Source organism: Hemicordylus capensis, chromosome 3 (assembly GCF_027244095.1).
Source record: "Hemicordylus capensis ecotype Gifberg chromosome 3, rHemCap1.1.pri, whole genome shotgun sequence".
NCBI classification, from domain to species: domain Eukaryota; kingdom Metazoa; phylum Chordata; class Lepidosauria; order Squamata; family Cordylidae; genus Hemicordylus; species Hemicordylus capensis.
In genome coordinates, this window is record NC_069659.1 from 226,459,513 (window position 1) to 226,483,285 (window position 23,773).

At 42.1% G+C, this 23,773-nt stretch overlaps 2 protein-coding genes across 8 annotated transcripts in view; one reads left to right on the top strand and one right to left on the bottom strand.

The window, feature by feature from the left end:
• The first annotated feature begins 15,820 nt into the window (after positions 1-15,820).
• The window catches only part of ZNF365 (zinc finger protein 365), a 124,018-nt gene continuing 116,065 nt past the window's right edge, over positions 15,821-23,773 (top strand). Inside the window, exon 1 of the mRNA XM_053308892.1 lies at positions 15,821-15,928. The gene's annotated coding sequence lies outside the window, so the exon portion shown is untranslated. The remainder of the gene's footprint in view (positions 15,929-23,773) is intronic.
• RTKN2 (rhotekin 2) overlaps positions 18,935-23,773 on the bottom strand; it is a 50,676-nt gene continuing 45,837 nt past the window's right edge. For all 7 annotated transcript variants that reach the window (XM_053308886.1, XM_053308883.1, XM_053308884.1 and 4 more), the window contains one exon: positions 18,935-23,135. In XM_053308886.1, the coding sequence (XP_053164861.1) occupies positions 22,576-23,135 (560 nt within the window). In that variant the 3' untranslated portion in view covers positions 18,935-22,575. The remainder of the gene's footprint in view (positions 23,136-23,773) is intronic.

The following is a 23,773-nucleotide window of genomic DNA, read 5'->3' on the forward strand; positions in this document are numbered from 1 at the left end:
CGTGTAGGCCGCAGTGAAGCCTGAACTCGAGTAGGGCCCAAGCCAGCCAGGAAGGAGGAGGCAGCCAGAGTGTTCTCTGCAGCAGAAGACCCCTTGCTGCCCTGCTTAACCCAGACCAGCATTTGCCAGGTAGAGTGTGAACTCCTTTTTGTGGTTACCTTTCCCACCCCACCCCCCCATATATAGGGATCTGCTTGCCATAGGGCTTGGATGGAGGGGGGGGAGGGACCAAGAAGTCTCTGAATATTTATTTTGAAACAGCTTGGAAAATTTGCTGACTTTAAAAAAACTATCTAAAAAGTCCTATAAGTGGCTTGTTTCATGGCAGAAAATTGCAAAAACTTCTGGAACAGTATTTTATTAATTCTATTCATTCATTCATTCATTTATAAATGCACTTATGTTCAAGTTGTTTTGCAACCCAGAAGGTCTGAGTGAGAACTGTGAAGCATGTGTGGTGCTTTTATTTTATTTTTCTTGTGTGTGAACTGCTCCCCAATAACTTGCAGGGACTTCAGGGTAAATCTGGCCAACATGTGAATGCAGCACCTCCATTCCAGAGGAGATGTGTCTTAAAGGGCTTTAAAAGCCTCCTGTGAAAAACCTCCTGGAATCAAACTTTACTGAATTGGTTCAGAATTCTGAGAAAACAAACATAGGTTCACCCTGCATGGTTGAAAGTCTCCTTGGCTAATCTGCAGCGAGGGGCCCATTTTAATAATTCATCTTTCTAGTGTGTTCTAGGCATTAAAAGTAATACAAATGTATAGTACTCAATGTATATCACTATATATTGTGACGTGTGTGTGTGTGTATTCACTGAAATGTATTTGCAGGCAGCATACTTATTTTGGAATATCAGACTTAAATCCTTGGGGGCCTGGGGTGTGCGGAGGCCCTGGACTGGGGGGGGGGCATTTTAAAATCTTGTCTCTGGGCCCACTCCAACCTTGCTACACCCCTGCTCCCGTTACAGCAGATCAAGGGGCAGAGCCCCCCACCCCCACTTAGATCTAGTTTGGTCCCAAGTTCCTAAGAACAAGTGGGCGCTTCCTCCTCATGATGCCTTTTAATATACATTATCTTAGAACACAATGCACACACAGGGATGATTAACTTGCATGCTCTCCACCTGAGCAGAGATATTGCCCCGTAACTCTGATGAGATTGAGTCAGTTGCACATGTGCTCCTGCAGTGTGTCTTTTATATAGGTCTTAGGTAAAGGTTAATTGACCCTGTTTTACATAACCTACCAGGACAATCGCACAAATTCTATGTCAAATATTTGTTAACAGATGCAAATCCATCTATCACACACCCAGTTGTGAAATTCTGCTGTTCTGCAATACAAGTTCAACACACTCTGCTCGCTAATAGTTAGATCCAGTGTACAGATGTGTTAATATGGCTATGTTTAAATTTTACATTTGTTTTAGATGTTTTCATATTGGTCAAAGACCATAATAAAGACTGATCGGCTGGGTGACACTTGCATGCTCATTAGCTGATGACAGCAACATTAAAGTGAGACTTGATTAATGCAGATTGAACACCACACAATTTGTATCATGACTAATTATGACTAAGCACTACTGAACTCAATGAGATGGCAACTTAGTCATGACTAACTCAAGTCTTATTCATTTCAGTAGGACCAAGTCTTAGTTTGGATGTTGCCCAGTGTCTGGAAGACAAATATTAGATCACTATTCTGAAATGAATACATTTTTAATATTACAAAACAGAGATCAATCTAAGACGCATCTGGAGTATTGTGCCCAGCTCTGGAATCCACACTTCAGGCAGGATGTACATATAATGGAATGGGATCAGACAAGGGTAGTGAAGATAATCAGGAGCCTGGTAGGGATGTGCAAATTGATTTGAATGTAAAGATTCAAATCTGGGTGATTTGAATTGGAATTGATTTAACCTTTAAAATGGCAATCTGATTCAAATCTGAATATAATTTTTGAAATTCAAATTCAATTCAAGAGCCATTTGTCACCTTTTAAAAACCATTCAGGGCCCCTGATTGGTTAAAAACAAAGTGGCAAAACAGGGCCAAATCAATTCAAGTTTTATTCAAATTGAATTCAATTCAGATTCAAAAAGAATTGTTTTGTGCACATCTCTAGAGTCTGGCAAACAAGATTTATGAGGAAAGGTTGATGAATCAGAGTGTTTAGCTTGGAGAAGAGAAGACTGGGGGAAGGGGACCTGATAACACTTTGAGCGAGATGGAAAAGTGGAGAGTTCCCTGATGCCACTGACTTGCCCCATAATGCACCAGAAAGGAGGGACCCCCTCCCTGATGCATAAAGGAGTTTAAACTCCCAACATTTGCAACTATCTCACTCCTTTATGCACCAGGTGTTGGAAGTAAAGGACTTTGCGCTGTCTCTTTGCCTCAGACAGTGGAGGACAGACTAGTAAGTCAGAGGGCTAGAAGGTCAAAGACATTTGGTCATCACTTCCCGCTGCTCTGATGCTATCCCTTTGAAATGTAGATTGCTAATCTTAGGGGATTCAACTTCCTTCCTCCTTCTCTTCTCTTGCTACCTGGCTGTTGACCTTGCAACATGGCAAGTCTCTTGCCCTGCACCATATGTGCAGAGAAGATGGTGAATCCATCTGCATCCATTTAGATAGATAGATTAGAGATCCTAAATCCTCACTTTCCTATCTAGAATGGAGTTCCTTAATAAATACCTTTTATATTGATTTGAAACTAGCAATTGGCTCCAAGTTACTTTACTTTTAGCACACACGCATGCCTAACTAAATCCGCTGTGTTTGTGCCTCTGTGCACTCTGCTATATTGAAAAAAGGGATTCTCTCACCACAGAGAATTTCCAACAGGTTATGGGCTCCAGCAAGTTATGGGAGCAGTATTTTGAGCTGCGTGTGCTGCAACTAGAGAGTTAGGTTTGTTCCAGGAGATCCATTGAGATCTAGCGTGGACACTTTGAATTGCTAATCTACAGCAACTGCCTTTTGGAGCCAGTGACGATGGCTGCATACCTGGAGGGAAAACTCAGGCTTACCATCCTGGAAGCGGATAATTACTTGGAATGGAAGACTTGACTGAGGATTGCACTGAAAGCAGAGGGACTCCACCAAGTTACTGAGGAAGACCCCCCGCCAGATGGAACCACAAATGCTGAGAAAGCCCTGAAAGAGAAATGGGTGCACCAAGACCAGAAAGCTGGAGCGATGATTGCAGCTTCCGTGAGTAAAACTTTTCTTTATGCTATTTGTGATCTTGGAACCTCAAAGGAGATGCTAAACAAGCTAGATTCTATGCATATGAGGAAAGGATGGGCATACACGTTTAATTTACGCCGAAAATTGCAAGATCTTCAGTATAAAGAAGGGGACTGTTTCTCTACTTTTATTGGGACTTTAGAAGATTTCTTTTTCCAATTTAGACAAGCAGGAGAGGAATTTACAGAAAATCAGAAGCTAGAAACTCTGTTCTTAAGCTTGCCCGCTAGTTATAGCAGTATTATTGGCCAATTGGAAACCCACACCAATCTAAGTTTTGAAAAGGCTATTGAGACGCTCTCTTCGGAGGCAAACCGAAGAAACCTTTTAAACTCACGCTGTGAAAGTGAACTGGCTAGCAACTTTGCTCTTAAAGCTACAGTGGGTCATTCCAGACGTAACCCGAGATGGGGAGGGAATGCTGGAGGAAATGCTGCAAGAGGGAACCGCATGGGCACCTCATATTTGCATACAAAGAGAGCCAATTACACCAGAGAAACTCATCCCAGAGAGAGAGGTCACATGACCGCCAGTGCTGAAATGAGGTCAGCTGGAAACAAAGCCTTTAGGTGTTTCCTATGTAATGAATTTGGCCACCGGGTGGCACATTGTCCCAAGAATCAGACCAGGAGGTCTGGGAATATCAGTCAAACAAAGGAGAATGAAAATAGAGATTCCAAGTATACAGACAGACATTTCAACAAGAACTATAGTGTTAATTTAATGAAAAATAATGAAAAGCTGATTTTAGATTCTGGGTCATCTGTCCATATTTCTAAAAATCTAAGTTTCTATACTGAACTGTTTGATATTCCTGAAGAGACTGTTTATTTGGGCAATAATACTACAATTAAAGCAAAGAAAAAGGGCGAAGGAATTTTATATTGCAAATTGCTGGATGGATCTGTTAAACCATTTTTTCTGAGAGATGTTTTGTATATCCCTGAATTCTCAAGCTCTTTGATTTCAATATCCAAGCTAGAGCAACAAGGCTGTGAATTGTATATTAAAGATGGACAATGTGTTGTTACCCAGAATGGAGAAGTTTGCCTTGTGGGCTCGGAATTTCAACGTCTTTATTGTGTGGAAGAGCATTCTACAGACAGAGAAAGACCTGAGGCATACCAGCCTAATGTAGTGAACCTAGCCAAGTTGTGTCAGCATGGAAACTGCTTACAATTATGGCACAGAAGACTAGGACACAGAAGTTTTGAATCAATTCAAAACATGAAGGAACAGGGATTAGCTAATGGCATTGATTTTGTACCATGTGACACTGTAACTAACTGTGTTTCTTGTCTCGAGTTCAAAGCAGTAAACAAGCCATTCCCAAAGCAGAGTGAAAGGAAGACGAAAGGACCCTTGGATCTGATCCACAGTGACATATCTGGACCACTACCAGCAACCATAGGTAATCATAAATATTTTCTAACTATAACAGATGATTTCTCACGATACAAGTGTGTTTATTTACTGAAGGAAAAATCAGAGATGCTGGAGAAATTAAAACAATATGTGGCGATGGCAAGCAACAAATTTGGCTGGAAGCCAAAGATCCTGCGCACAGACAATGGAGAAGAATACATGTCCAATGCTACACAGCAGTTCTTGAGAGAACATGGAATCGTGCATCAAACTACGGTGCCTTACTGCCCGCCCCAAAATGGAATCGCAGAAAGAATGAGCAGAACTCTACTGGACATGGTAAGATGCATGCTTGCTGACGCACACCTCCCACAGAAATTCTGGGGAGAAGGCATCATGACTGCTACATACATACACAACAGAATGAACACAAAACCTATTGAAACAACACCTTATGAACTTTGGCATGGTCATAAGCCGTCCCTGACGCACCTGCGTGTCTTTGGAAGCACGGCTTACTCATACATCCCAAAGGAAAAAAGGACTAAGTTAGGGGCTAGGGCCACAAAAGGGATTTTTGTAGGCTACGCAGCACAATCCAAAGCCTACAGAATTCTGGATCCTGACACCAACAGGATAACCATAAGCAGAGCAGTGTGTTTTGAAGAGGATGAAAGAGCTACACCTTCAGAGGGGGCCTACACTGAAGCAAGCAACCAGACCAAGCACCCTGATGACTGGATTATGCTTCCTGATCTCAGAGGAACTGAGGAGGAGGAGACAGCAGATCCAGATCCAACCACACTTGACACAGAGACCCCCAGCGATCCACCAGACGCACCTGAGGTGATAGAAGGGACCACAGAGGGTGAGGTGAGGCGATCAACGCGCTCAAACAGAGGTGTTCCAGCTCTGAGGCTGTCCTACCTCGCAAGAAAAGCGGAACAACCAGAACCTTCATCATGGGAGGAAATATCCCAGCTACCACAACCAGAAGCCCAGAAGTGGAAACAAGTTGCAATTGAAGAGCTTGAGGCTCTACAGAAAAACAAAACCTGGACTCTTACTAAGTTACCACAAGGAAGAAAAGTTATTGGCTGCAAATGGGTTTTCAAACGCAAACATGATGCTGATGGTGAGATTCAGCGCTACAAAGCCAGATTAGTAGCAAAAGGATATTCATAGAAATATGGAGAAGATTATGATGAAACCTTTGCACCAGTGGTTAAACATACCACAGTAAGGACTCTGTTAAGTATTGCTGCTAGCAAAGGAATGCATGTTGAGCACCTAGACGTGAAAACTGCATTCTTGCATGGTGAACTAGAAGAGGACATTTACATGCAACAACCACCAGGTTTCTTACAGGAAGGCAAAGAGGACTATGTATGCAAACTGCAAAAGAGCATTTATGGTTTAAAACAAGCTGCCAGAGCATGGAATATAAAACTGAATGATATGCTGCTTCAAGCAAACTTCAAAAGAAGTGAAGCTGATCCCTGCCTGTACACGAGATGCAGAGATGGGAAATGGACTTACATTTTGGCGTATGTTGATGATTTGATTTTTGCCTATGAAAATCCAGATGACAGCAAGGAAATAATGGATCATCTGAACAAAGAAGTGGAAGTCAAGCAGCTTGGCAACATTGCACACTACTTGGGCATTCAAGTACAAAGAGAGAAAGATGGAAGTTTCCTGATCAACCAAGAACAGAAAATTAAAGACTTGATAAACTTGCTCAGACTGGAAAATGCAAATCCTACACCAACTCCAATGGAAGTGAACTACATAAAGCAAGAAGATCAAACTGAGCCACTATCTGACAACCATAGATATCGTGAAGCATTGGGTAAGCTTTTATACATTAGTACACTCACTAGGCCAGATATTAGTACAGCAGTTGGCTTACTTTGTAGAAAGACTGCATCACCAACAGTCAAGGACTGGAATGCAATGAAAAGACTTGTTAGGTACCTAAAGGGTACTGCACACTTTAAGCTCAAGCTGTCAGCTAATAGTCAACCAAAACTAGAAGCATATGTAGATGCAGACTGGGGTGGAGATATAACAGACAGGAAATCCACCAGTGGTCACATAATTTTCTATGGAGATGGAGCGATAAGCTGGTCAAGCAGAAAACAAGACATAGTAGCATCATCAACCACTGAAGCGGAATATGTATCAGCTGCACAGGGCTGTCACGAGATACAATGGCTGTGTCAACTACTGAAGGACCTAGGTACAGATGTACCACAGCCCATACCAGTGTATGAAGACAACCAAAGCTGCATTCAACTCTCCAAACAAGAAGATGTAAAGAGGAGTACCAGACATATTGATGTGAAGTACCATGTAGTGAGAAGTCTGCAGAAAGATGGACTAATCAAGCTGATCTACTGCCCGACAAATGAAATGCTTGCAGACATACTCACTAAGCCACTACCAAGACCCTGCTTTGAAAAGCTGAGAGAGAAAATGAATATTGTGAACTGAGTCACGAGACAACGAGAGGGGGTGTTGGAAGTAAAGGACTTTGCGCTGTCTCTTTGCCTCAGACAGTGGAGGACAGACTAGTAAGTCAGAGGGCTAGAAGGTCAAAGACATTTGGTCATCACTTCCCGCTGCTCTGATGCTATCCCTTTGAAATGTAGATTGCTAATCTTAGGGGATTCAACTTCCTTCCTCCTTCTCTTCTCTTGCTACCTGGCTGTTGACCTTGCAACATGGCAAGTCTCTTGCCCTGCACCATATGTGCAGAGAAGATGGTGAATCCATCTGCATCCATTTAGATAGATAGATTAGAGATCCTAAATCCTCACTTTCCTATCTAGAATGGAGTTCCTTAATAAATACCTTTTATATTGATTTGAAACTAGCAATTGGCTCCAAGTTACTTTACTCTTAGCACACACGCATGCCTAACTAAATCCGCTGTGTTTGTGCCTCTGTGCACTCTGCTATATTGAAAAAAGGGATTCTCTCACCACAGAGAATTTCCAACACCAGGAAGGTTTACCTTCTTTCTGGTGCATTATGGGGCAAGTCAGCTCTAAACGTGGAGAGTGTAAAGTCCCCACGTTTGGAGCTGACTCCCCCCATAAAGCACAGGGTGGGAGGCACCCCCTTTCCAGGCATAAATGTCTGCTGCAAACCCAGGAGTTTAAGCTGTCCACTTTTGCAGTTGACTCACCCCATGCAACAGGAGGAGCAAACAAACACCACCACACACACACGGCAGCTTTGCTGCCGCCAACACCACCACACACAAAAGGCTCTATGGGAGGCAGTGTGGCCCAATGTTTTTCTCCTAATCTAACTGTCTTGGCAGGATGGGGGAAGGCTTGGGGGAATATGGAGTTAAAATTACAAGGTATGTTGTATGCTATAACATAATGACTCTGAAAATTATCTTCTGTCACTTTTTACTCTCTAGTAGGGATGTGCACAAACCAGTTCGGTGGTACTTTTATGGTCCTCTTACAGACTGCCAAACCGGTTTGGAAGGTCCGGCATTCAGCCGAACCGGCAGTAGGGGGGTTACCTTTAATCATGAGGGAGGGTGCTCATACTCCCTTGCTGCGTTTCCCCTGCTGGTGCTGTGACCAAAATCACTGGCATGGAGTGGCTGCATACCCTTGTCACCCTGGTCAGCGTCAGAACAGAAGTGGCTGTGCACGTCCGCACATTCCTTGTGGTATCATGCACAAAGGGGGCATGGTCCCGAGCTCCAGAGAGCCCAAGCGAGCTCTCCCTGTCATTTTAGGCAACACTTGCTGCCTGGAAACATTAATTTCCCTTTCTCTCCCTTGCTTGAGGAAGAGAAAGGAAAATAAAAGGCTGTCAGGCAGCAAACGCAACCTGTTAAGGACAGGGGAGAGCTTGCTCAGGGCTCTCCGGAGTCAGGGCATGGGTGGGGGGAGTTTGCTCAGTGCTCTTATGGAGTAGGGGTGTGCATGGAACCGCTAACTGCGGTCCGGCACTGGGGTGGGGGTAGCTTTAAGAGCAGCAGGAGGGTTTACTTACCCCTCCTGCCACTTTCCCGCTCTGGCACTGTAATTGCAAGAGTAATTGGGGTGGCAGGATACCTCCCTGCCGCCCCTTCCCCGCTGCTACTGTAAAAAACTCCCAGTAGTCCTTTGTGAGTTTTTTTACAGTAACAGCGGGGAAGGGGCGGCAGGGAGGTATCCTGCCGCCCCAATTACTCTTGCAATTACGGTGCCAGGGTGGGAAAGCGGCGGGAGGGGTAAGTAAACCCTCCCGCCGCTCTTAAAGCTACCCCCTCCACCCGAACCGGACCGCCCAGGTCCGGAGGCCTTTACAATGGCCTCCAGACTGGTCCGGGCCCATCCCTATTATGGAGTTCGAGCCACACACACCTTGTGGACTTTGGCGGCCCTTTCCATTGGTGGCCCAGGTTCTTCGAACCTGTTTGCACAACGGTGGCTCTGCCCCTAGTGGAAAGGTAGATACTGAATTTAAGTCCCAGTGACATTTTAAGTTGATATTTCTGTTGCTTGGCCACTGCAGTCAGTCAGTGGGAATGTTCCTTAAGTACTTTGAAGATCTCAATCAGGAAGTTAGTGAGGAAGAAGTAAAAATGCTGTTTGATAGGCTGTGTGAACAAAAATCCAAGTGTGGAACAGGTTTGCTCAAAGCATCAGTAATTAGATCAAGCCACTCTCTCTTTATAGCAAGAGGCGGCCAAAATTGCATTTATTGAAATATAAACATTTACTATTTAACTACAGGCTCTTTACAGGACAATGGAAACTTCATAATCAAAAAGAAGGGGAGGACAGACATTTAAAAACACTGCAATCATCAAAAGGAAAGAAGAAAATTTCACATGTGTAACCTCTGAGGCGTTGGCTTCCCAGCGGTACAAATAATTAATCCATAAGGGTGTTGTGAAGCTCTGTGTTTATAAAGTGCAGTAAGAACTACCACTGAAATGAGTTTTGGCAGCAGTAATAGTATCAATATACACCTGGGGTTCAATGCAGAAAGACTGTTTTGAATTTCTAACTGCCTTTCTAAGAGATAGCTTGGCCTATTAACTGGGAAGAAGGCACACTAAGAAATGTACTTGTTAGAATATTTAAAAGTTGCATCATGATAGATCTGGGAAAAATAAAATTGCAATCCAGCATCATACATTGTCTTGACATATTTGTTCCTTACATAGCAGACAGACGCTTTATAATGAGCAATGTCTGAACTGCAGAAAAGCTAAAAGATAGGGTACTAGTAGCCACATAAAAGTGATATTCTTAGGAAATTTATGTTTTAAAAAGCAAGCTTTAAAAGCCCCTCCAGTTGCAAAGATCTGCTTGAAAGTGTGTAGGCAATGTTTGATAATACATGCAGCAACATCCACTTTGGAAGCAAATAGCTACTTTGTGGGGTGGATACTCTGGGCAAGGAAACAGTACGGGGGGTTATTGAGTGCCCCCCTCCCATTGTGTAGCCTGTGGATGCATTTTGGCACAAGAGAGACACTTTCTGTTTACACCCAATTTCAAGCTTGCCTCTTAAGGACAAGCTTAACATAACATGTACGTTCAGCACAGGATACCTGCAGCCTAGGCAATAACCCATGGGGCTGCTAAACAGCAAAGTGCTTTTTCTTTTGCATGCCGAACATCCAGCTTCTGTGGCACATTTGACCACTCTATGAGCAATATAAAAACAAAGCAACTGATCAGGGCCCTCTAATATGTTTGAACATAAGCAATACCCAACCCAGTTTTTATAACACACCTCAACATTTGTATAATACTTTGAGACTGCTCAAGGCACTTCCCATATATCTCAGTAATCCTCTCACAACTCCAAGGTCAACCTAAGTATCATCTTCATAGGAGGCTGAAAGTGGTAGAGCACTACTTGGTTGGACAGTGTGAATTTTTCTCAATCTCACAAGAAGGAAAAAGGTTTTTCTGTTCTGGGGTATTCATCCTATTCCTCCCCCTCCTCTCTCACTCACCTTACTCACTCACAGTATTTTCAACATCCATATCCCAAAAAGACAGGGGCGCCCAGCCTGTGGTATCAGAGGTGCACCTAGGTAATTTTGGAGCCTGGACCTAAAGGCCTTTGGAGGCTCCCCTCCCCTGCAAATTAAGCATCATCATGCTTGGCTGGGCAACTACACCACCCAGTACAGACTAAAAAGGATTTTTTGTGGGGGGGGGGGGCAGGGGCTGTGGAGGCCCTGGACTTTGGCCCTGAAGGCCAGGGGTAAGAGCACCTCTGTGTGGTATTCCAGATGTTGCTGAACTACAACTCCCATTATCTCCAACCACAATAAATTGTAGATGGGTATGATGGAGTTGAAGTATGGAGTTGGAGTATGGAGCTGAAGTTCAGCAACATCTGGAATACCACAGGCTGGGAACCCCTGCAATAAGACAACCTAAGTTTTAAAACATGCAGAATGATGTGTTAACAACATAATGGCAAAAAACAATCGATGTATATTTAAAATGCAGGGTGCCTGCCTCAGGGTGAAACTTGAGGTGCATTTGAAGCTCAGAGGAATTTTGCAACTGCTGCAAAGAAAGCAAGATCCCATCTGGGAAGACCTGAGAACCCGGAGGCATACTATTCTAAACCTTTCCTCTTCCAGAAGAGGATTCAAGCATCCTAGCTTGAATCAAGCATCATAGGGTGATGTTTACTTCCGATATCTGTCAAGCTAAATGAAGTGGCTGTGGAACCAGCTCCAGGGTATGACTGAACTCTCAAGCAGGGAGATTATCAAAAGCATTTGATAAAAGTGTGCAACAAGCATCACTGCTTGCATTACCTCCATTTTACTATTTTTAAGCTCAACAATCTCCATTTCAGTTCACGACTTCAGCAAAGGGCTATTTTCACCCCAAACCAGTATACCAGCTTAACAGGTTTGGGTACAGGCAGAAGCCTAGAACAGAACAGGGTTTAACTTCCACAAAAAGTACATGTTAAGGCATGAGGTGTTGCCTATATAAATAATAATTTGACTTTTAAGTGATAGTTTTAAAAATAAACCCTTAACCACTGTAAGTTTGGGAAGGAAGAAGTCACAGAAACCGCAACTTCCTCTCCCCACTGCACACTACCCCATTTTATCTCTTACTGAGAAATAAGTGATCTGTAGAGATGCCTACACTGTACTTGTTCCAAGTGATGTCTTCGAAAAATAGTCAGCCCATCCTTCCCAAGAGCTAAACAAATGCCTCTTACACAGTGTGCATCAGCCTCTCAGACTTGTAGTAGTAGAAGGAAGCATTGTGGCCACAAACTAGCCCATGCCCCCACTGAGTCCAGTGACAGAATTAGGCATGGGGAGAATGTGAAGGGTTGGGGGTAGAGAGGGCTGCTTGCCCTCCTGGATATTTACTGAAGAGTCTAAATTTAAAATTCTAAATTTACTGTGTGTGTGTGAATATATAGAATTTTAATATACATAGATTTAGAACTGTGAGTCAGAGCAGCAACAGGTCTGATGCCTGGCATTACACAGTAATGGCAGATAATAGATTCTGTGTAAGAGATATGAAATGCAGTCTTGGGGGCATGGCTTGGGTCTGATCTGATTTCTGGTTCTGATGTTTGTATATAGAGTTGTACTGTATTATGAAACAGACGAAGCAGAAATTAAAACCCTTTGTTGCAAATCAGTGCCAAAATGAATAGTATATACGTGCAATAAACCACCCATTTCAGCCACAGCTCAGGCCCCTGTGGGCTTTAACACCACACAATGTTGTAGGGAACTGTAGATGTCAATGGGATACAGGCCAGTATCCCAGTTGCAATTAATAGAATTTGGTTTCCCCCACAGCCACCACCAAGAAAATAATTATTTCTATGGACACCCTTGCCATTATTTTAAGAACAGTGGTAACTTCTTGGCTCCAATGGTTCATTATTATTGAAACAATCAAAAAAGCCAAGACCATTCCCACTTAAGGAACTGCAGAAAATAAAAGGAAGCAGTTCCTCCAGCATTTCGGAAATGTAATGAGTGACTCTTGTGTGAACCCTGCTTTTTCACACCAAGGTTCATTGCCTGAGCGTCACCCGCAGCCTTAGTACACACACTGCTCAAGACTCATTATAGCCCTACTGTATTTGTTCATTTTGCCATAAGCATGTCCCACAGTAGTTTTTGAAGCAGAGGGTGTATTCCCCCATTGACTGTATCCATTTCCTTTTTATCTACCTTTAACCTTGGTTTTTAAAAATATATACAGTATTGCCTGTTCCAATTTGCTAAATATTTTGGTCCTTTGTCTTTTAAAATGCAAGAACATTTAATCTCACACCAAAACTTGCAGTTCTAGAATAAATGTTAACTCATAAGAACAGCCGGGCTGGATCAGGCCCAAGGCCTATAGTACAGCATCCTGTTTCACAGTGGCCCACCAGATGCCTCTGGGAAGCCCACAGGCAAGAGCTGTTGCTCCCCTGCAACTGGTATTTAGAGGCATCTTGCCTCTTAGGCTGGAGGAGGCCTAGAGGCCTCAGACAAGTAACCACTGATAGAGTTGTCCTCCATGAATTTATCTAAACCCTTCTTAAAGTCATCCAGGCTGTTGGCTCTCACCACATCTTGTGGCAGAGAATTCCATAGGTTAATTGTGTGAAAAAGTACTTCCTTTTCTTGGTTCTAAATCTCTTGGCAGTTTCATGGGATGACCCCTGATTCTAGTGTTATGAGAGAGGGAGAAAAATTTATATCAACTATCTCCATGCCATGCATGATTTTATAGATCTCTATCATGTCTATCAGGCAGCAGTGATATAGGAAGATGCTGAAAGGCATCATCTTATACAGCACAGGAGATGGCAATGGTAAACTCCTCCTGTATTCTACCAAAGACAACCACAGGGTTCTGTGGTCGCCAGGAGTCGACACCTACTCAACAGCACACTTTACTTTTATCATGTCTCCCCTCAGTTGTCTTTTTTCTAAACTAAAACACCCCAGGTGTTGTAGCCTTGCCTTGTAAGGAAGGTGCTCTAGCCCCCTAATCATCTTGGTTGCTCTCTTCTGCACTTTCTCCAGTGCTATAATGTCCTTTCTGAGGTATGACCAGAACTGTACACAGTACTCCAAATGTGGCCACACCATAGTTTTGTATAAGGGCATTGTAATATTTGCAGTTTTATTTTCAGTCCCCTTCCTAATGATTCCAAGCATAGAACTGGCCCTTTTCACAGCTGTCACACATTGAGTTGACACTTTCAACGAGCTGTCCACCACAACCCCAAGATCTCTCTCCTGGTCAGTCACCAACAGCTCAGACCCCATCAGCGTATATGTGAAGTTGGGTTTTTTTGCCCCAATATGCATCACTTTACACTAACATTGAGCTGCATTTGCTATTTTGTTGCCCACTCCTGCAGTTTGGAGAGATTGTTTAGGAGTTCCTCACTATCTGTTGTGGATCTCACTAACCTAAATAGCCTAAATACTCAAACACACATTCAGGAACATTAACTACTTGGGTAAGCAACTGGCAAGTCAAAAACAGAAGAAATATTAGCATACTCTGCTGCACATATGTACATTACTTAAAAAAGGAAATCCCAGAACCTCTCTAAAAAGCAAATTAAAGACAAAAAGGGACAGTGATTTACTAAGAACAGGCATGAGAAAACAGCAATTGTCTCTTGTGAAAATATGGGTTAGCCCTGACTTATGTTTGGTGGCCCAAAAGGTTTCTTCCTCACTGGCTGGCTGCATTGGCTTAACTGAATCTGTCTGAGGGCCTAGCTCAGAGCCCATCCATATGCCTAATGAGACCTGCTGGTAGATAAAATACAGAACACCCAATGGCAATGACTAGACTCCCAATGACTTCCAGGACTTTTATAACCCTTCTGGGCAGATACAGCCCCCAGGTGTCATGTCTATGATATAACAATCTGCCAGGTTGTTGCTATGGTTACCCCAGAGTGTTTGCTGCTATCTGAATAGCTCAACTGGCTCCAGTTGTGGACTAATTTAAGCACTCCCACAATGTCTGAATGAGAAATAAACCCACCACAACATGTCATAGTGCCCAAAGTGTATCATTCTATTCTCTCGGTTTATCTGGAACTCTGACTTAACCCAAACAAAGCACTTAATCATAAAATCATCCCCTCACAAATACCAGAATGTCACAGTTGGCTTGAGCCATGGACATGCCCAGCTATTCACCTGGAAATCATTGTTATTTGCCCTGAGTGAGTAGGGAATATTTGTTTACGCCACAGGTGGGCAGACCTTAGCCTAATGGAATCTACTTTTTCTTTTCCCTGTAATAACAGGATCCACCAATCAGAGCCAGGTACAAAATGGTGATTCAAGAGGTGGTGGAAGAATTAGAATTAAGGAACAGGGAGCCTCTGCACACATACTCAGTCCAATAATTTGTTTTTAGGATTTAAACTAATCTCACAGACCTTTCATACAAATATCTACTCCAGGCTTCATTGCAGAAGCCTAATTTGCTGATCTACTGCAGGTCACCTAGATATCTGCAAGATCTTGGGCTATCTTCTACCCACCGCGGGTCTACACAACTGAAATTATATAGAAAGCTGGACAAGAATTTCAAGGCCCTCCACCTAATGGCACAGTGGGGAAATGACTTGACTTAGCAAGCCAGAGGTTGCTGGTTCGAATCCCCACTGGTACGTTCCCCAGACTATGGGAAACACCTATATTGGGCAGCAGCAATATAGGAAGATGCTGAAAGGCATCATCTCACACTGCGCAGGAGGAGGCAATGGTAAACCCCTCCTGTATTCTACCAAAGAAAACCACAGGGCTCTGTGGCCACCAGGAATCAACACCAACTTGAAGGCACACTTTACCTTTACCTCCTCAGCTGCCCTCCACACCCAAACTCTAATAGGAGCACAGGCAGGCGCATAACAATGATAGGGCAAGGGGAGACAGTTGTCTGGGGGCCCCACTGCCTGGAGGGGCACCCCAGGGGCACCTCATGGGACTCCCCATTGCCCCCTGCCCAGCCCCATAGCCTCTCAGCCACTTGCCCTCTTCGCTGTCTCTCCTGCTTGTTCTGCTGGCCCGCAATGGAAGCAGCAGGCAAGCGGCAAAGAGCTCCTTTTCTCCCGCCTCTCAGCTGATCGGCGGGTGGGCGGGGCTTCCACGGAGGCCTCCGTGTAGGCCGCAGTGAAGCCTGAACTCGAGTAGGGCCCAAGCAAGCCAGGAAGGAGGAGGCAGCCAGAGTGTTCTCTGCAGCAGAAGATCCCTTGCTGCACTGCTTAACCCAGACCAGCATTTGCCAGGTAGAGTGTGAACTCCTTTTTGTGGTTACCTTTCCCGCCCCCCCCCTCCATATATAGGGATCTGCTTGCCATAGGGCTTGGATATGGGGGGGGGGAGGGACCGAGAAGTCTCTGAATATTTATTTTGAAACAGCTTGGAAAATTTGCTGACTTAAAAAAAACTATCTAAAAAGTCCTATAAGTGGCTTGTTTCATGGCAGAAAATTGCAAAAACTTCTGGAACAGTATTTTATTAATTTTATTTATTCATTCATTCATTTATAAATGCAATTATGTTCAAGTTGTTTTGCAACCCCGAAGGTCTGAGTGAGAACTGTGAAGCATGTGTGGTGCTTTTATTTTATTTTTCTTGTGTGTGAACTGCTCCCCAATAACTTGCAGGGACTTCAGGGTCAATCTGGCCAACATGTGAATGCAGCACCTCCATTCCAGAGGAGATGTGTCTTAAAGGGCTTTAAAAGCCTCCTGTGAAAAACCTCCTGCAATCAAACTTGACTGAATTTGTTCAGAATTCTGAGAAAACAAACATAGGCTCACCCTGCATGGTTGAAAGTCTCCTTTGCTAATCTGCAGCGAGGGGCCCATTTTAATAATTCATCTTTCTAGTGTGTTCTAGGCATTAAAAGTAATACAAATGTATAGTACTCAATGTATATCAGTATATATTGTGACGTGTGTGTGTGTATTCAGTGAAATGTATTTGCAGGCAGCATACTTATTTTGGAATATCAGACTTAAATCCTTGGGGGCCTGGGGTGTGCGGAGGCCCTGGACTTTGAGGGGGGGGCCATTTTAAAATCTTGTCTCTGGGCCCACTCCAAGCTTGTTACGCCCCTGAGCACAGGCAGATACATAAAGTGGAGCATGTGCCTGTTTTCTGAGAGGCAGCCACATGCCTTTTACCAAACACATCATGGAAACCTGCTGTGGAGAGCCACTATGCCACAGCCCCTCATAGCCTGATTCTTTGTTTCACACGGTGTCAACAGTACATAATACATTTTGAAGGTATGGCCCCTTCTGGTGTAATGTGTGAAGCAGCCCTTCTTCAATTTTCGAGTACATCCCATTCCAAGAAACTGGGAGAGGAAATAGCTTTGAACACACTTTAAAATGAAAGTCTTGGAATCTAGTTTATCAGGTCAAAAGCAATGCTAGCTTTTAAAAGCATACACACCCTCATTGATAGTTTTTCTTTAGATAGGTATATAAACATTTTGATACTTATCTAGATACAAAAATGTTTAAGATTATTTTTTATTGAGTAAAACCAATTTATTTTGATGTTTTGCAGACAGATTTTTATGTGCATTTATATTACACATATGGGAGACCTCAATATAACCATTTGGTAGTGGTTATATTAAGATATTATCCTATCTTGTTTCAGTATAATCCCTTGAAGCAAACTGCTACAACTTTGGCTGCAATGTGATTTTCATTAAATCATTCATCTGTGCTGCCTTCCAAAGCACTCCTCCCCACCCTCCAATCAATCCATCATACTTCAGCATTTCTCATAAACTCATAAATCAATCACATTTCCCCAAGACTGAAGTATCTGCCAAGCTTCTTGCAGCAGTTTATTACAGTTTGTTGATGATAATTGGACAAAAGTATACTACGCCCGTGTTTGGCTTTGGAAGACCAAATATATTGGAGTATTCCATACAGCAAACAGCTGTTTTTTGCTCTGAGTCCAAGAATATACAGAGTATTTTAGGAAATGCTCAACAGTGAACTAGTTTTGGGGGGTGTACTCATCCTTAATATTGTGGCTCATTGAGCTGGCTAGTGTCCACACTTCAGGTGGCAAATGCATTGTCTATGTATACACCAAAGTTTCCCACAGTAGATATGCAAAATGTGGACACCGTACACACATCTTTAAATGTCTTTGTACAGCCTGTTTGAAAACCTCTAGTGAAGTAGGCTCCACTGCTGCATGAAGCAGGCTGTTGAAAAGCTTGCACTTACTGTGCCCAGGATTCTTAAAGGTAAAGTGTGCCGTCAAGTCAATTTCAACTCCTGGTGCCCACAGAGCCCCGTGGTTTTCTTTGGTAGAATACAGGAGGGGTTTACCATTGCCTCCTCCCGCGCAGTATGAGATGATGCCTTTCAGAATCTTCCTATATTGCTGCTGCTATAGTAGCAGCAGGGATTCAAATTGGCGATCTTCTGCTTGTTAGTCAAGCACAACCCATGTATGGGGATGTTTCAGATCCTCAGTGATTACTAAGCAAACACTGACATACACACAACAGACATCTTTGCTGTATAAAGTATGGAGCTGCCTGCAAGGCAAACCAATACTGTATATATAAGTGATGTGTAAATTCATCCTCACATCTAACTAATATTCTGTTTATCATCCCTCCAAAGATTAGGCACCCAAAATTATAGCCATCTAGCTTTCAGTACAAGAACTACCAAATCCATCATCTCCAGGTTCTTTAAACACACACACACACACACACACACACACACACACACCAACCACTTAACAATTTTGTTGCAGTAACTCTATAGATAGTTAAATTATATTACATATTTTGGAGAATTTAGAAAACAGAACAGCCAGATAATACTGTTCTCCCTGAAGAGAGATGAATATCAGTTTATATGATGCACCCACACATACAAATATTTCTTTTTTTTGTACCATAATGGCTATAGTCAGACTATTAGGTAATTAACATTCACTACTGGATAACTTTGTATCTTCGCCTTGGTGTTAGAGCAGGCCAGCATATTGTTTACTCTTCAGTTCTAGCCCAGGTGATCCACTTAGCAGATTCTTCCCTGTATGGTGAGGGAAGCATGATTTAGAATTTTTTAAAAGGTACTTTTTAGATAGACAGAAAGCAAAATGATACATTTTATTGGGCCAACTGAATTGACTGGGAAGTTTTACCAACCAATAAGATTCCTTTGCCAACACAGTAGTTACAAGACAAAGATCATCGCCTTGGCCGCGCTCTGTTGCCAATGGAATAACCACTCATGAAACAAACAGGGATGTTTAATAACCTATTCAAACTCAAACTATACAATATTTTAAGTTTTACAATTTGTTACAAACCATTTTTCTGGGGGTGGGGGGAGGACATAGCACGACAAACAATCCACAATTAGCAGCACAATACATTTCTCAACACATATACTAGATTATTAGTCATTTCAAGTACAAACTGTAACCACATAGCTTTAGTAACTGATGAAGTTGTATTAATCCCCAACAAAATTAAAAAATGTAAACATATTAAGCTAATGTTAAAAACACTAAAAAAATATTAACACCACCTATGTAATAAAAAGTAAACACAGTACCCAAGGCATTACTTACAGTTTATAGCTACAAATAGCAATCAGATGTTACTTCATTCATTTTAAGTTCTTAGACAGGACAAAGGAAATCCTACTCCACAACTAATGCAATTTCCCCTCTCCATCTTCACTTTCATTTAGTTTCTTGCTGTTCTTACAATTAGTACAAATTCACAGATGCACATTCCAAACCCTACATACAAGCTTTCATATCACTAGACCTAAAACACAGTTCTTTTCTATGGACGCAGTTCACATGTTCAGCTGAGAATCATCAAGCAATAAGTCACTGAGGAAAGAGATTGTGAGTGAAGTACAATCATATGTAAATCTTCTCCTAATTGCTCCATCAGGAAGAAAACATTCTAGGAACTTTGCTACACTATAAGAACTTGTTAGTTTGGATTAATACTATCACATTTTTATTTCATGATTCCTCCAAACACTTTATGACAGCATACCTGTGGATCACCCCATTTTCCCTTGGCAAGCCTGCGAAGGTAGGTTGAGAAAGAAAGAAAAAAATGACTGGTTTAAGATCACACTCAGTGAGCTTCATGACTGGGTAGCAATTCAAAGCTGGGCCCCTGCAGTCAAACATTATGTCTATTATACCACAATAGTTCTCTTGCACATGGGTCACCTTTCGCAGGACTAAATAAGAGGCCATCTTGGAGCCAATGTTGGCACTGTTTTCCATGAGGAAGTTGCTCCTGGCACAGAGCTCTCTGTTGACCTGTACAGACCATTACTAACTGGGGAGAAATCGCAACATGCGAAGAGCCTTGAGCATGTGCACACCTTTGTCCACTTCACCACAGGGAGAAAGTAATCATTGATCCAGGCTGCATTTGCACAGTTTTTCCCTGCAGTGCTGCAGCCAAACTCCCATGTTTAAAGATAGGAGTCAGTCACTGTCATGTATAGAACTCCGGATTCGAGAGAGGTCCTCACTGCCACATCTTGTCAGAGGACAGTTTTGTATAAATTGCGCCTTACCACACCAGATTATTCCTTGTTATATTTTTTTCTCCTCACCTTAACCATACAGGCACTACTATGTCTATATAGTAATGGGATTTTCCACTCTAATATTTAAACATGTAGATGAAGTGTCTGGGAAGGAATTACTGTACTCAGACAGTGCATGTGTTAACTAGTCAAATGAGAAGAACATGGCATTATCTCCCACCCAATTCAGCTATGTTTTGACATTCTGGCAGTACATTAGAAGCCAAGAAGAAAGTGATTCCTCACCACCACCAGGAATTTGGTACTATTTCTGTTATAGAGTGCACACAAATAGGCCCCCTGATAGGAAGTACAATAGTTTGACTATGTGGATAAAAATACAGTATAATTAACTTCAGAGGATAAGCTCTGTGGCTAAGAGCTGCCTTGGAAGTTCAGTCACAGTTGCAAATGCGTCAGAATTGCATTTGCTAAAGCAAGGCTTCCTCTATGGACATATTTCATGGAGCTTCACTGTGCTATTGCAGCTTGCTAATCAAATAAAGACGCAAGAATTTGGAATGCTTTGCACATTGCTAATCTGTAGTTCAAGGCATGGAATAAAAGCAAATATCAATAAGCTCAGCATATTCCTGAGAGACTTAAAATTGAGAAGATTGCTTAATTGGCACTCCCTACTGCTAACAGAAATATGCCAATTAGAAGGATTCTACTATACTCATTAAGGGATTAGAGAGCATTAACGTCATACTAACCCTCTGCTACATTATGTTTATTCAGCTTCACTAAGAAAACAGGTGAACATGAGATTATAGAACTTACAAACTTATATCACGTATCTTGCACATAGAACTTCACAATATAAAAATCTAGTATACAGGTTAAAACCGTACCTGATCAGATTTCATTAAAAGATCACGTTAACACATCCAGTAAATCTTGAATTCCATTATTAGACATACTTATAGACCATTCTTACTAAACAAAAGGTTTAGTAAGCAATCATTTCCTTACTGAAATTCAAACTCTTGAAGCGAAAAATGTTGGGATTTTAAAGGAGCGGGGGGTTTTTGAGAGAAAAGGGCCTTAAAAACATATGTCCAAACTATAATGACCACTGTCATTTTGTATCAGTTTAAGCTGATTGTCCTAAGGAAATGTCAATTTTATTTGAAAGTTTGTGTGTGAGATACACACACACAGAGACACACACACAGAGTATTTTATTTTTAAGGTTGATTGGTAGAGGATCATTAGCTTAAAAGACAGAGGGTTGTTTCCCCGCCACACCGATATTAAAGAATTACATTTAAAAATAAAGGAGAATGTGTTTGTGGTCCAGAGTGGCATCTGCTGCCTTAAGTCTTAAGTGCTGAGGTGCTGCCTACTGAGTTTATCTACCACTTATGCATATACAGTTCTCATATTTATTATTCCTGCTGGGCAAATAAAACTAGGAAATAGAAAACACCTGGTAATTAAATCAGTTCTAAATGATGCATGTTCACTGTGCTAAACATTTTCTATAAAATTCTAAAAGTTTTTATCAAGAGCCACAAGGCTATGCATGCATACACTTAATTTATCAGATAATTCCAACTCCAAAATTTGGTAATCCTTGACAGAGCAGAATTGTAATGGAAGGCCCCTAGGGGAATAGGATATAATGAACACTGGGAAAGAGCTATTCATTTCAGAAAGGTTAAGGAATTAGATCCCCCCCTTGCAGGCCTCCCCATAGGGACCTCAAATCTCAAGAGATACACACAGTACACTTTGAAAACACACTGCAAATATCCAGCAACTCCATTCAGGAGTTGAGGCTGAGCTAGAGAAAAAAGGCAAGTGCAAAAGAGCAGCATCAGGGCAAGGAAAAGAACTCGCCAAGGGGGCAAGCAGCCATGGTTAATTCTGGAAGAAATTGTTCACTTCAGGATGCCTGCTGAAAAGAGGAGCCTATCTGAAACATAGTCAGGGGGAAAGGCATGAGTTAAATATGACTACGTTACAGAAGATCGTACAAATGGTTTAAAGACAAGAATAATGTGAGCCTATCAAAAGAGTTCTCCAGCCTTTAAATAAACAGTCACTGATTTGCATATTCTCAAAAGAATCTGCTTACATTTTGACAGTGATGAGAAAAACAGAAATTGAGAAGAAAACAAGTTTTATTTTTAATTTTAAAAAAATCTCTGCTATAATCTCAACCACCTGTACTGTATGTTGCGGGGTGGGGGATATACATTTCCAGTACCACAGGAACTCTGTGGGGAAATTTCGAGTACAAAAATAAAAGTGAAACCATAGCTAAAGAAACATCTGTCTCACTTTCTGAGCAAAGCCAAACATCAGTACGGCACCTGTGACTGCAAACAGGATCTAGGATCAAGCACCTCTTTGACTGATCTCTGCCTAGGAGCAGGAACAGGCTTATCAGCAGGGACACACTTCGTAGCTAAAGGGACAGGATTTTCATTATCAGTGATGGTACTTTTCTGACACGAAGTTGGTTTACGAGGAGCTGCAGTCGGTCTCTGTAAGGGAGGTACGGAAGACAGCTTGGAATCAGAAGAATTTTTAGATATGAGAGGAGAATTATTCCAGAGATTTTCCTTCCCCTGCTGATCCGAGGGTGTCTGTGCTACGGAGGTGTGAGGTGGCTTATCAGATGGTGGAAGAGGTGCTCTTCTTTTTTTGCCTTTTCCTTCATTAAGATTTACAGTCTCTCTGTTTGCTCCTAGAAGTTTGCTTTTCTGTACAAGCATCTGGTGAGTACCATCAAACATTGCAGCCCATAAAGGTAGTGCACATTCTTCTTGCTGGTTGATCAGGAACGCCCCATTGGTTTCTTCAATTCTTTGTTGCACTATTTCAATTAATCCTTCACATTTTACTGGGGAATCAATACCTATAATATTTTAAGATAACATAGAATTCGTATTAAACTGATACTTAGCTACAAAACTGACCCATATGCTTAAACTATCACCCAAGCAATGATGATAAAACTGCACACCTTTATAGGAAAAATACACTCCTGAATGATCGGCAGCAGTGGCAATTGCTGTTTTAGATTGCAACTATACCATGACAAACTGAAGCGTGCACACACACACACACACACACACACACACTCCATAATCCTACTAATTATATTTTTCTGCCCACTGTACAATAGGCTTTGTTAAATGGAATCCAGTTAAATTACTGTCAGTACTTCACCTTGTAAAAGCAGCAGGAGAAAGGTAAACTTATGAATAAAGATCCACAAGTTTACTGAATTCTTAAGATTGACCAAGATATGAGATTTATATCGAACAACATTACACATCAGGACATTCTTTTCATTTTGATGAGCATAATTGTAGTTTATTAACCTGTTTCTTTAAAAAGTATAATACAGTATTCGAGCTGTGTCTTCACAAGTTACATTTGGCTGTTGATTTACTTTTTGACCACTTAAGACATAGATCAAATGTTATTCTGCTTCCGGACTGCTTAATGCACCAGTAATCAACTGAACAATTTTTATAACATTATAAGAGC